The 12,292-nt window shown below is 41.3% G+C and overlaps 1 protein-coding gene across 5 annotated transcripts in view; it reads left to right on the plus strand.

The window, feature by feature from the left end:
• Positions 1–3,792: 3,792 nt before the first annotated feature.
• The window catches only part of pbx1a (pre-B-cell leukemia homeobox 1a), a 47,076-nt gene continuing 38,576 nt past the window's right edge, over positions 3,793–12,292 (plus strand). Inside the window, exons 1-2 of one of the 5 annotated variants that reach the window (XM_067605896.1) lie at positions 3,793–4,494; positions 5,304–5,377. In XM_067605896.1, the coding sequence (XP_067461997.1) occupies positions 4,310–4,494; positions 5,304–5,377 (259 nt within the window). In that variant the 5' untranslated portion in view covers positions 3,793–4,309. The remainder of the gene's footprint in view (positions 4,495–5,303; positions 5,378–12,292) is intronic. The other 4 variants (XM_067605898.1, XM_067605897.1, XR_010930939.1 and 1 more) reach the window with 4 other exon arrangements.

Raw genomic sequence — 12,292 nt, forward strand, 5'->3', positions numbered from 1 at the left:
GTGTTAGGGAACAAAATCCACAGTCTTCCATCTGTGCAAAAATTTATTCTCTCTTTAAAAAAGTTACTGTCTTATTAGTGCCAAAGTCCTTCTTTTTGTTACGATCCTTCCTCTGCAGCTGAACAGGAAAACACCGTCCATCAAGACACAAAGAGATGAGACACAAAATCTTTTTACTAAAAAGTCTGTAACTGTGGAAGATATCCGCTTTATTTGCCTAACTCAGATGGCTGAAGCCTCATATTATCTCCAGCTAAACTTTTAAATGCATTTTTGCTCAAAACAAGGCCTGTGCATTTTGTCCCCCAACACTCACATTGCAAGCGCCTTTGGAGATGATCTTTTATTGGCCAGTATGAACAGGAGGAATGATTACAGCGAGAAAAACCTGCTTTAATGGTCATTTGGACACCTGACTGTTGTTTTAAGACAGACTTGAAAAATTGTGAACCTATCCTTTAAAGTCAGAATATCTCAGCCTCTGCTGCATCACTTTTGATTATTCTTTTACAGATATGTTTCTCAATTTCATGGAAGTGCCATAATAAATCACTGGAGCATATCTTTAATGGGAGGATTTATGTATAAGATCACGTGTGCTGATTGTGTTTCAGGGTTGTTTCATGTAACTATTTTGCTTGAAAACTTATCTGAGGTGCAAAGAAACTGGTACTCGTGGATATTGAATTTAGCAGGATTTCAAAGGAGGATGGTCAATGGAGGCAGAGCAAGGGCTCAGAATTGCTGACTCGGCTCCTGTCGCTTAATCTATTTGAGGCGTGATTAAAGTTTAATTCGTGCCCATCTCCTAATGCTAGCCGGTGTGTGTGTGTTCCTCAGCAGTGGGTCGGTGAGTAGTTTCAAGCTGAGCCCAGGCCTTTTCTCTCTGTCTGGGCCTCACTTTATTCATGCCTGAGGGACGCCAGGAGCTGCAAACAACTGAATTTTTCATCAAGGTTACTTCCTGGAGAGATGTGCCATGCAGTGGCTGCTTTCTCCCTCGGTGTGTTCCTAGCTCATACATAACTTAGCCTGATCTGACCTGCAGCTCTCTCTGGGAGGAGTTGTTTGACCCTGGTCCAGATAGGAGAACATGTGCTGTGGAGTCAGCATGAGTTTGTTATGAAGCTTGAAATATCTTGGTTTGGTTTACATGGCTCTGATTATATGTTATCTTGTAACACTTTATTTTCAATCCCCCTATTAATAGAGTTTTTAAAATGGCATTTAAGTATATAAACACTTAATAAATGGTTTATATCACACTATAATGCAGTTATAAGCAGATACAAAGATATTTTTAAGTGTCAGTTAATACATTTATTATTTATACTCCTCATAAACTGTTAATGAATGTCTGATAACATAATATTGTTATAATTATATGTAATTATATGTAACACATTTATAAACGGCTTTAAATCCCTTTAAAGTCTGTTAATGAGAATTTTCATTTAGTAAGAAACAGTTAATAAATGCTTTATAATGCACTGTAAGAGTTAGTTCATATGTGTAATCATGCAGCTATGTTACACAGTGTTATTAAGCATTTGTAAACAGTTTACACACCACTTATGGTTGCTTTATAAGAAGAGATAGATTCAAATTGTCCTTATATTTGCTCACAGCTACTTTAAAGTGTGTTGTAGTGTGTTATAAACCATTTATTAAATGTTTATGTATTGCTTATGAATGTTAAATGTACAAACACCTTACATGGGACTTTACATTGCTTTAGTTGAGGTGTTTCATGTAAAAAAATTAAATGAAAACCTACTTTTTTCCAATCGCAAATGTATTATAATCTACAGTACATTCTGTCTTCTTCCATATTCATCAGAGCAGCCTCACTGGATGATAGTAAACACAACACAACCCAACAAATTCAACTAGTTCACGTCTCTGTTGGGAATACGACATGCTTAGCATTAACATTTTTTAGTCTTGAAGAAACAACTCCACAACTTCTGCAGAAAAACATCTGCTATTTACAAGAATATTTTTACATCAAAACTAATTTGCAATTATAATAAAATCCTGCTTATTCTTTTTTTGTGGGGTTATTAATGCTGCAACAACACATTTGGTTTTAATGGAGGGAAAATATTCAATGTCAGATGATTTTTTTTTCTTTTTCATTAAGGCTGAAATGCTGCTTTTCTGAATACAGCAATCAGCGTCACAAACAAGGTCTTATTTATTCTATTCAAATTTTACTTCACCCAAAGCATCCGAGCAATAAGGTCATTTCTGTCTATTGGCGTACAGTGGAATAAATTTGAATTTAGAGCAAAAAGAATGAGCTGTTTAGATCATATTTCACACTAATCAATGCAGCCTTGATTTTTAAATCAGACCTAAGAAGACTGATGTGCGGGAGGTATGGATCGGGATTTCAAGAACCAACCTGACACCCGAGTGTGGTTTTATATTCACTGTTTTTCAGACTTCTGAATGAGGGAACAGTAGGATGAAAAAGAAAGAAAAAAAAGACCTGGATATTTGTCATGTCTCATGAATATTTTCTCTCCACTCTAGAGTGTGCATGTTAACAACTGAGCTGCCGTCTCCTTCATACAAGACAAAGATAAGCCTCTGTCACATTATGACCCTCTTAAATAGGGAATGGAATAAAGCAGAATGGCTGCTGGACTGCAGACTTTCATTTCAGGGCTTGCGCTGTGCAGTCTTGCAGCTCCTGAGTGTCAGACATTATCACCACCACTACCCTCAACCTCACCCTGCCCCTTGTGACAATTACTGCCCTACCTCCCTATTCAGCACGTAATGAGAAAACGGACTGATCGATTTCTGTCCGGCCAGTAAAAGAAGGGAAGGAGGCATTTGGATATAGCACAAGACGAGACTCTGAGGAAGGAAAATACCCCACAGTGCTGCAGTATGCCCGCGTTGTTATTTAGATTGTTTAAAGTGAGTGTTAATGGGGGGGATGATTAAGTGATTACAGCAATTAGGGCTGTAACTGACAATTATATTCATTATCGATTAATTTGACGATTATTTTCTTGAGCCATTGATTAATTGTTTGGTCTATAATATGTCAGAAAAAAGCTGACATATTCATATTGCTTGTTTTGAAGTAAAGATATTCTTCTTAATGCCACAGAAGACCTTACAAACCTGCAAATTATCACACTTGAGCAGCTGGAAGATGTGAATTTTGGGCATTTTTGCTCAAATAAAGCAACTCAGTGAAAAAACAGTCATGAAAATAGTAGATAATTTCCTGTTGCTTGACTAATCAATTAATTAACCATTTGTTGCATCTCTTGACAAAAGTCACAAACACTAAAGTTTCATGCCAAGAGTGTCAGGATGTTGGGGGGGATCAGTATATTTGTCATAACCTCTGTTGTGATCCTGTGTTACAACACGCACGCGAGGCTTGTAAAAATGCCTCCCTCAAACTGCTGCATGTTCTAATAAATTCATTTTGATTTATTATTCCTTTGACTGATTACATGGATGTAAATATTCAGCAGGAAAATATATAGTCTCGTTGACAGAGTGTCTTTTCCAAGCACCACCACTCTGTCCTGTTGGGTCAGAGCTTCACTGCCACTCACAATTATTTATTAGGCTACATATTCACTCTCTATCCATCACTGTATTGCCACCCGGTCCGGTCACATCTCTTTATGTTTATTACAGTGTCCCACCTTCCCGAGGAGGATGATTGACGTTTTCGGAGAGGACCGAGGTGGGACTTGCGCGCTCCTTCTTCTCCAATCGTGGCTCGAGGGGCGGAGGCTTTTCATCCATACTCTGATTATGAGTCAGTTACCAGACATATGCGAAACAATAACAGTTGCTGGTTACTTTGTTGCTATTCAAAAACCCTCAAAAGGCAAGTTGAGTGTTTAGAGCATTTTTTGCGCATCCATCTCTCGGGGGTTTCATATAAAGAGGAGCACAACGCGCTCCACTTTTAATGAGATTAGGAGCCTTTAATGTTCGATCCTGTTTTTTTTCCCTCTTCCCTACAGTAGCGGTGCAGGAGTGGCCAAAGCCTAAAGCAGCGATTCAGATCAGATTTCACCTAAACCAGCTGGGAGAGAAACCGAGAGAGAGAGAGAGGGAGAGAGAGAGAGAGAGAGAGAGAGGATTTGTCAGTCTCCCTCCTCCCAAATCCAGAAAAGCTTACCAAGGAAAAGGAGGAGTGTCGGAGCTGAGAGATACGCAGAGGAATCCAGAGGAATTTCCGAGGATATTTTTCTCTATTTTTTTTTCTCTTCTTGCTATTGAAATTTAAAAGTTGGAGGCGAGGCAGCGGGGACCGTGGTCAAGGATGGACGAGCAGCCGCGGTTGATGCACTCGCACGGGGTAGGCATGGCCGGACACCCCGGCCTGGCGCAGCATATGCAGGATGGCACGGCGGGGACGGACGGAGAGGGAAGGAAGCAGGACATCGGAGACATATTACAGCAAATAATGACCATCACAGACCAAAGCTTAGACGAAGCGCAGGCGAGGTGAGGCTACAACAAAACACTTGTATTATTAATCGGAGAGCGGAAATATTAGGCAATGTTGTTGGGGATGGAGGGCGAGATAATAACATTGTGGTTTGTATGAAGCCTCTAAATGAAAGCAATTACGCCCACCGAAGTGCTGTGAAAGCGACAAAAAAGACCTTACAAACTTGTCACGATTCATATTTGAATTTTTTATTAAACTTCTGTGTCACATTTTTAATCAAAACTATTAATTATTGTACGATTATTGAAGATTAGGGTGATTTATTCAGAGGTTTTATAAAAAAAAAAAAACTGAGGAGCAGTTGGCACTTCAGTTTCACTGAGACTCCTCTACCTTGTTACAAAGGAGCTTACATAGTAATCCTGTGCTATAATAACGTGTTGCAGATCCTCTTTGATAGTTTTGACCCTTTGAACTATTAATGATGACCTAAAAGATGATGCAAAACACATCATCTTTACTGAGTGGGTTTGTTGCATATTAGGTTGTAAGTGAGGAAAATGTGGATTTTCCAAAGGTTTTGGTCTTCCATTGTGTATTTATGTCACACAATTAAATACATTTAAAAAAAAAACACCCATGTATTCAGTCTGAATATTATTAACATTTTCTTTGCTTTGGCTCTTGAATGTTCTCTGAATTCTGCATCTTATAGCAAAACCAGCTGGGAAATCAGGGATAAATTGACTCTTGGTGATGATATCTGGTGATTTCAGGATGCCCTGCTCTTTTAAGTAGCTTTGTGACTGTTGCCACTTGTTTGAATATTGATCTGGAAAGTGGTTTCCTGTCCTCTTTTTAGGAAACATGCACTGAACTGCCACAGAATGAAACCTGCTCTCTTCAACGTGTTGTGTGAAATAAAGGAGAAAACAGGTACGTTCTGTTTAATAGTTTCTTTTGTTTGCTGGATTTCTTTGGTTTTTGCTAGTATTTTGTCCATTTTGTGATTTAAGAGTGTATTCTTAGTATCCGAGTATCACTTTTCTCTATAATATTTTAAGTCTTTCTTTAATTATTGGAGGATTTTTTTTAGAAATAATTCTACAAAGCACAGGTCACAGTCGTGGAGACATTCCTTTCTTAGGACTGTACATTTCACTGGTATAAAACACGCATATTTTTTAATGATTTGCGACATGTTTTCCCTCACAAATGTCACACACCATGCATGTGAGCAGTACTGGCCCCGGATGAGTTGCTGTCAGTTTACAGGAGTGTTTTCATGCCGACATTTGGGCCTCTCTGGGCTGGGCTTTCTCACCCCTCTCTGTGTGTTTTCCTTGGCCGAGTTTGATGGCGTTTGCTAAGTGAGCTGTTTTACATGCAGAGGCAGGTCAGAGGGATTTTCTGTTTATGTTTGCAAGGAGGGTCAAAGTCATGACAAGGAATGTGTGAATTATTACTCGCTTAACAGAAGATTAAAAGAAGAGCGGGCTCACATGATGAAAGCCTGTGATTATTCTCTGAGGGATATGGCAGAGCGTTGTTTAAGAGACGGCTTTTCGAGTGAGGAAATAAAACAAAATATCCAATATGACCTTATCTTTGAACACAACTTTGAAGCTGTCTGTGAGATTATTGAGAGAGCCTTGTCACTTTGTCTGCTGGTGTTGTTGCATTCACAGCCATGTAGACAGCTGAAAATAAACACAGGGCTAGTATGGAGGCAATACCGTTTTCCTTAATTTAACATCAACTGTTATTCACTGACATTTCATTCTTATGAGTCAGAGTTTGGCACAGGTTTTTACAAAAAAAAAAAAAAAAAAAAAAAAGAGAGAGAAGCAGCTAGCAGACACTTCGGGATTTTCACCAGATTTATAAAGGTTAAAGAGTGCGGTCTGTGAGGAGGAAGCTGTAGTAGGTTGGGGCCCTGTTTCTAAATTGCAAGGCTTGGAAAAGTGAGAGAGTAATGCCTGGCTCTTTGTAAACTGTCTGGCGTCTCCCTGGGTTCAACCAGAGTTCGTTTCCAAAAAGAAGAACAAAGTGACTTGGACCTTTTCCTGGCTTTTCCCCCTGCCTCTCCTCCTCTCTTCCCACTCTTCTTGGCAACCAGAATTTCAGAGAGCTTCTGATGAGAGAGGCTCTCCTTGGCCTGCAAATCCTCTTCCCCTCTGTTTAGGACCAAGTTTGGAAATGAACATGGTTTATATTTTCTTTTCTTCTTTTTTTTTTATATAATTTACAGTTGTATTGAATCAATTATAGGCTGGAAAACATGCTCCAAACCACAAATCAAAAAGCTCTAGATAAATTTGTTTTTTATGAAGACAGAATAACATTTCAAAAGTTAAGAATAACCCCGAAAACAAATTATGAGAGAATCAAGACTTAACGGCTACCTTACTGTGTCCCCCTGTCTACATTTGAAGAGCTGAGCTGCTGAGCTGCGGCTCATCTTCGCCCATAGGAGGTTTGTGCAGACGAAACTGAAAATCCTTTTCACTGCAGTGACAGAGAAAATGACTCAAACCTTCACCATGGCATTTACAGCCAAATGTGCTGAGTGCAGTGTATGCGAGCGGAGTACAGCCTGTAATTTGTCAGGTCTTTTTTATATTCTTTATAAAGAGTCAGCTTCTCCTCACTTTTTACATTGTTGCAGTCAGAGTGTCTTTGAGAAGAAGTGCAAGCAAGGGGGAGAGATGAGCAGCAGTTCAGATTTGAAGAAACTCTCTGTCCTCGACCGTTTGCCTTCTGCTTTGTAACGTATATCATTTGTTGCATGTAGTTACACATATATGTGTCGCATGCACCTCTTCCTTACGGTATATTAGCGGCAGTTGAGTGTTGACAGCAGCAATATGAGACATTGCAGCAGTGAGGTGTCCACTGGCGAGCAGCTGACAAACAAGGCGGGAGCACATGCCAACAGCGGATAGAGCAGGCCTTAACTGATGACCCCACCCCGCCGCTCGCTGTATATTTGCGCTGGGGTCGGGCCCATGTCATGGTGGGAGAGTATTTAGCAAGCTTAAACAAGCTCAGGTTCGCACTCTGGCTTTTGGAAGACCAGCAGCGGAGGCTTGTGTTACCACTTACAGACGTTCCTTTTGGCCACCAGTGTTGTATTTCATGAAAACGCTTCTTGCCTCGACAACCAGCCCCTCTTCACTTTTTTTTTTCTTTTTTTGTCATCATTGTTTCTACAGTTCCTGAAAGCACTTAGAATTTGTTTTCCTGTTCTTGCTTCACATCCTGTGAAGAGAGTTGGAGAGCGTCTTTGTTTGTGTGGAACCATTACGGCAGAGGAAGCTGGCACGTACAGGTTGACTAAGTAAGAGAAGCCAGACACCAAGTCAGTGTTTCTGGGTGTCAGATTTCAGGCCTACTCTCCCTCTCTCTCTCCCTCTCTCCCTCTTTCTGTTTCTGTGACTCTCTATCTGTGGGCCTGGGACTGTTTCGTCAGGCCACTCTGTGTCAGCAGCCTCACATTACCCCCATGCAGGCTTGGGTCAGATGGAGAGCTCCTGCATGACTAATGTGATCAGACGGATAATGCATTACACCGCTTGAACTTATCAAAGCTGGAGACCTGCTGAATCAGTCGGTCCGGCTAACTGCTGCCCCCCCCCCCCCCCTCCCAAAGCCTGCGCTGCTAATTAGACATGTACACACATTTTACATATTCACAGTGTTGATCATGTCACTTTCAAGGTTCCTAATGTGGCAGGATGCATGAATGCTGGGAGAAGCAGTTTCACTCAAAGGAATTTCTTTTGACAAGTGCTGTGTTCGTGTTCGTGGTCGTAGGGCTGCAACTAATGATTATTTTCATTATCGATTAGTCTGACGATTACTTTCTTGATTAATTTGCAGTTAGTTGTTATTGTTTAGTTTATGAAATGGCAATTTCTCAGAGCACAAGGTCTTGTCTTTAAACGTCTGTTATGTCTAACCAGTAGTCCAAAAGCCAAATATATTCAATTCGCATTGATGAAAAACACAGAAAGGCAGCAAACGCATTCACACTGGAGAAGCTGGAACCAGTGAAAACTATTTTCTAATCGTCAAAACTAATAGATGATTCATTTTCTGACAATTGATTAATTTAGAAGTTGTTTCAGCTGTAGTCGGTAGGCTTGAAAAGAAAAGGTGTCTTGTGATAAAATGTTGAATAACAAGTCATGGTATTTTCTGTAACATTAACATCAAACGGTGATGGAAGTACTAGTTGAGCGTCCATGAAGCAGTGGAGAGACTGGTCACTATGGCTCCCAGTGCTGCTGTTTTTCAGTATTTAATTGACATGGCTGTCCATGATGAGTTCAGGGGTTAGTGTTGCCTCTCTTTGTTACTCTCCTCTCATCTCCAGTGACAGATGGAGGCATTAGTCTCCAATGTGGCGCTGTCCTGAAACTAATGGCTATGTCCTTGGTTTCCCCGCGCTAGCTGGGAGACTGTATATCTGTCCCCGGCTTGGAAGTGCCGAAGCAGCAGTTTATCCCCCCATGTTTTAGTTTCCACGGAAATAAGGCTGAACAGGACCCTGTCTGTTCTCTCATAAATAACTTAAAATAAATAACTTCAGAACGAGTGCAAAGTTTTTCCTGAGAAAACGTTGCTGGGCTTTGATTTGCGAGTTTACAGGAAACTCTTCCACCACTTACCAGAAACGTTCATCTAAGTGAATAATAATAAACAAGTGATACATTTTTATAAGTGGTCTGAGCAGGGATGTTTTTAAGTTTATATTTGCTTTTAAAGTGAGTTATGTCATACATAAATAGGCCGGATTCCCTTTTACCCACTGACATTTCCGCTGTATTCATATTTATATTCGCCACGTTATCGGTGCAGACACACTTCAGAAACAACAGCGAGTGTTTTTGCTGTTCCCTGTCCTCTGATATAAACTCACTTGCAATTAGGGCAGCTAATATATTATGCAAATGTTGACTGGCTTAATTGAGACATGTTAATCATGTTTTAAGAGGCTAATTACAGCCCTGTATATCTGAGGTGGGAGTAGTAATTAGCCGTGATAACAGATCTGGCTGTAGAATGGTCATATTCTGCGTGTCGACGTATGGTGTGTGTGTGTGTTTGCGAGAGCGTAAGTAGGTTGTTAGGTGTGTCTTGTGTTTGTTTTTGCTTTTTTTTTTGGTAGTTGTGGATGCAATTTTCTGCCTCTTTTTCAGCCTTTAACAAAAATAACAAAGTTTTTCATTTGCATTTCCTTTGGGTTTGGCGTCTTTGCGCGCATGCAAGTAAATGTGTGTCAGTGTCTGTTTCATTGCACAGATAAGTATTTTTCCCTCCTCATACATGTTTCACCTTGCATCTTTTCACCTCTAAGTAAACGGAGAAACAGAGATCTATCAATTCAGCTATTCAACAGAAACATGAATGCATTGCATCTCTATCTATACTTTGTTTCCTGCACTTCTCAATTTAGTTATCTGATGCAGCAGTCCTGGCCACTCTGCACGCTGGGCTTTTTATACAAGGCTGTGTTCTTAGTTTTCTGACAGAGATCATATTCAGATCCATTACGCTAAGAATGCCTTCCCACTTATCGAATATAAAATTGCTTTAGAGAGGAAATTTGCTCTATGGCGGAGTGGAGTTTCTTTTTTATCAGATGTTTGTCTCTGGAGCAGCTTTTAGTGTCTACAAAACAGCTTCGGTGACATTATTGCAGTTGCAATTGCCTCAGCCATTGTTTTTCTTATTGGTTGCTGCTTGGATTTGATTGGATTTTCCACAGTCTCGTTGAATTGCCTCACGCAGTAGGGCCGACGGATGTGTATATCCTCATATTGTTGGAGTTGAAACACCTGCAGATCTTATTACTGATATGTTCATGGGGTTCCTACTGTGTACTCAAACTACCTCTGAATTATACTGTTTACTTTCTCATTTGTCATGTTGTTAAATCTGTTTTGTTACATGCACACGTCACATCAGCCGTGGCCTTTAACTGCCACCCTCCCCGACCCCCCCCCCTCCGCTGTTAGATTGAAGAGTCATATCCTTTTCCTGTATCAAAAATATAACTTACACATTCAGATTTTCATGGGCACTTTGATGGAGATGGTTGCTGTGGCAGTTGATAACCTTTAATTTGAGGTGTGGGATCTCATTTCTCTGGCACCCTGCCACTACGATATAAGTGGCGTGTTGGCAGCATGCTGGGGCTGTACAAAGGAACCCCCCCTCCCCACCCCCACCCCCACACACACACACACCCTCCCTCCCCCCCCGACTTCGATGAACAGTCAAACGTAAAATGGCAAGCTCTCTTCCCTGGCTGACTTAGTAAAAATGACATAAATTAATACATGCTGCTTAAACAGGACCAAGATTAATGGTTGCCTTTCGCAGCGGCTTAGATCCACTGTCAGTCGCTGCTCGCTGCCCAGATGGAATCAACACCAATCAATGAGGCTACCCGACTCTCCCTGGATATCTGCTTAGGACGCTGAGTGGGACACACACACACACACACACACACACACACACACACACACACACACACTCACACACACACACTCACACACACACACATATTTGAATATATACTGTAGATGCAGTCAGACACATATACTGTATGTCTCTCTCTTCGGCATCTCTCCATATAAACTAGCAGGCATATCCTGTATTACTTCCCATACAGTGGGGTGTTCAATCAGGTGCCACAAAGTCAGATGGGGAAGAGCAGTGAGGCTGATGGCTCAGTAGTGATTGGATGTTTCAATTACTGATAGTAATGCCATGGTGTAGTGAGTCATGCAGTGCAGATAGCACCATTTATTTTAATCAGGACAGGGGGAGAGATGGGTGTGGATGTGTCTCCCTCGTTTCAGAGTAGTTTCACATTTAGATGCAGGGGAGTGTGCTCTCTCTCTCTCTCTCTCTCTCTCTTTCTCTCTCTTTCTTTATTTCACACACACGCACCAACACACACACACACACACACGCTCAGGTGGATTGAGAGTGGAGGAGAGGTTGCCGTGGGTAACGCATAGCGACAAGGTACTCTCTTGGTGAGCTATTCTAATTTATGTTAATAAACCTTGCCGTTGCCGTGAGAGACAAAGGGGCCACAGATGAGCCTTGGTAACCTCGGCACCTTCACTGGAAGGAAAGGCGCAGACAAAGAACAATGCAGACACACACACACACACACACACACACACAGAGACACAGAAAAGAGAGAAGAGATATTGAACTGTAGAGAAAGACACAAATACTGTGGCGGAGAGAGATGATAAATTTAGCCACACAAAGAGTTGTTTTTGTGGCTGCAAAATCAAACAGCTTCATGCTGGCAATCTTCAGTGTGGTGTGTGGTATCTACTATTCCTGCGCGTGTGTCAGAGTGTGTGTTGGAGGGGCAGAAATAGGCAGGCAGGCAGTCTCTTGGGATTGTTGCTGCTAATTCCGTGGGGCCTATAGAGACATGGGGTGCTGCAGTTTTGGATCACTTCCCAGGGCAGATGTGACACCACAGGTAGCGTTTAGCACAGTGGGGCGAGAGCATGAGTGTTAGCAGAGGTCTGCACTTGGCCTGGCTGCCTGGCAGTGGAAAGACCATCTCAGAGAGCCAGATAAGGGCCCTTAAATCTGCTTCTGAAGTATTGTAAGCTCTTTCTAAAAGGGAGCCCTCAGCATGTATGAATAAATGAAAACTCACTGTAATGTGGATCATGTTTGCTTTGTCTGCAGCGATGCATTAATGTACTATAAAAAAAACCCCCAAAGCAGTTAAAGAGTCATAGGTGAGATAGTTTCACATTCTTCCTCTCAGTTTACATTATTGCATCTTGCTTCATGAAATTTCTC

Source organism: Thunnus thynnus, chromosome 12, assembly GCF_963924715.1.
Source record: "Thunnus thynnus chromosome 12, fThuThy2.1, whole genome shotgun sequence".
NCBI classification, from domain to species: Eukaryota; Metazoa; Chordata; class Actinopteri; order Scombriformes; family Scombridae; genus Thunnus; species Thunnus thynnus.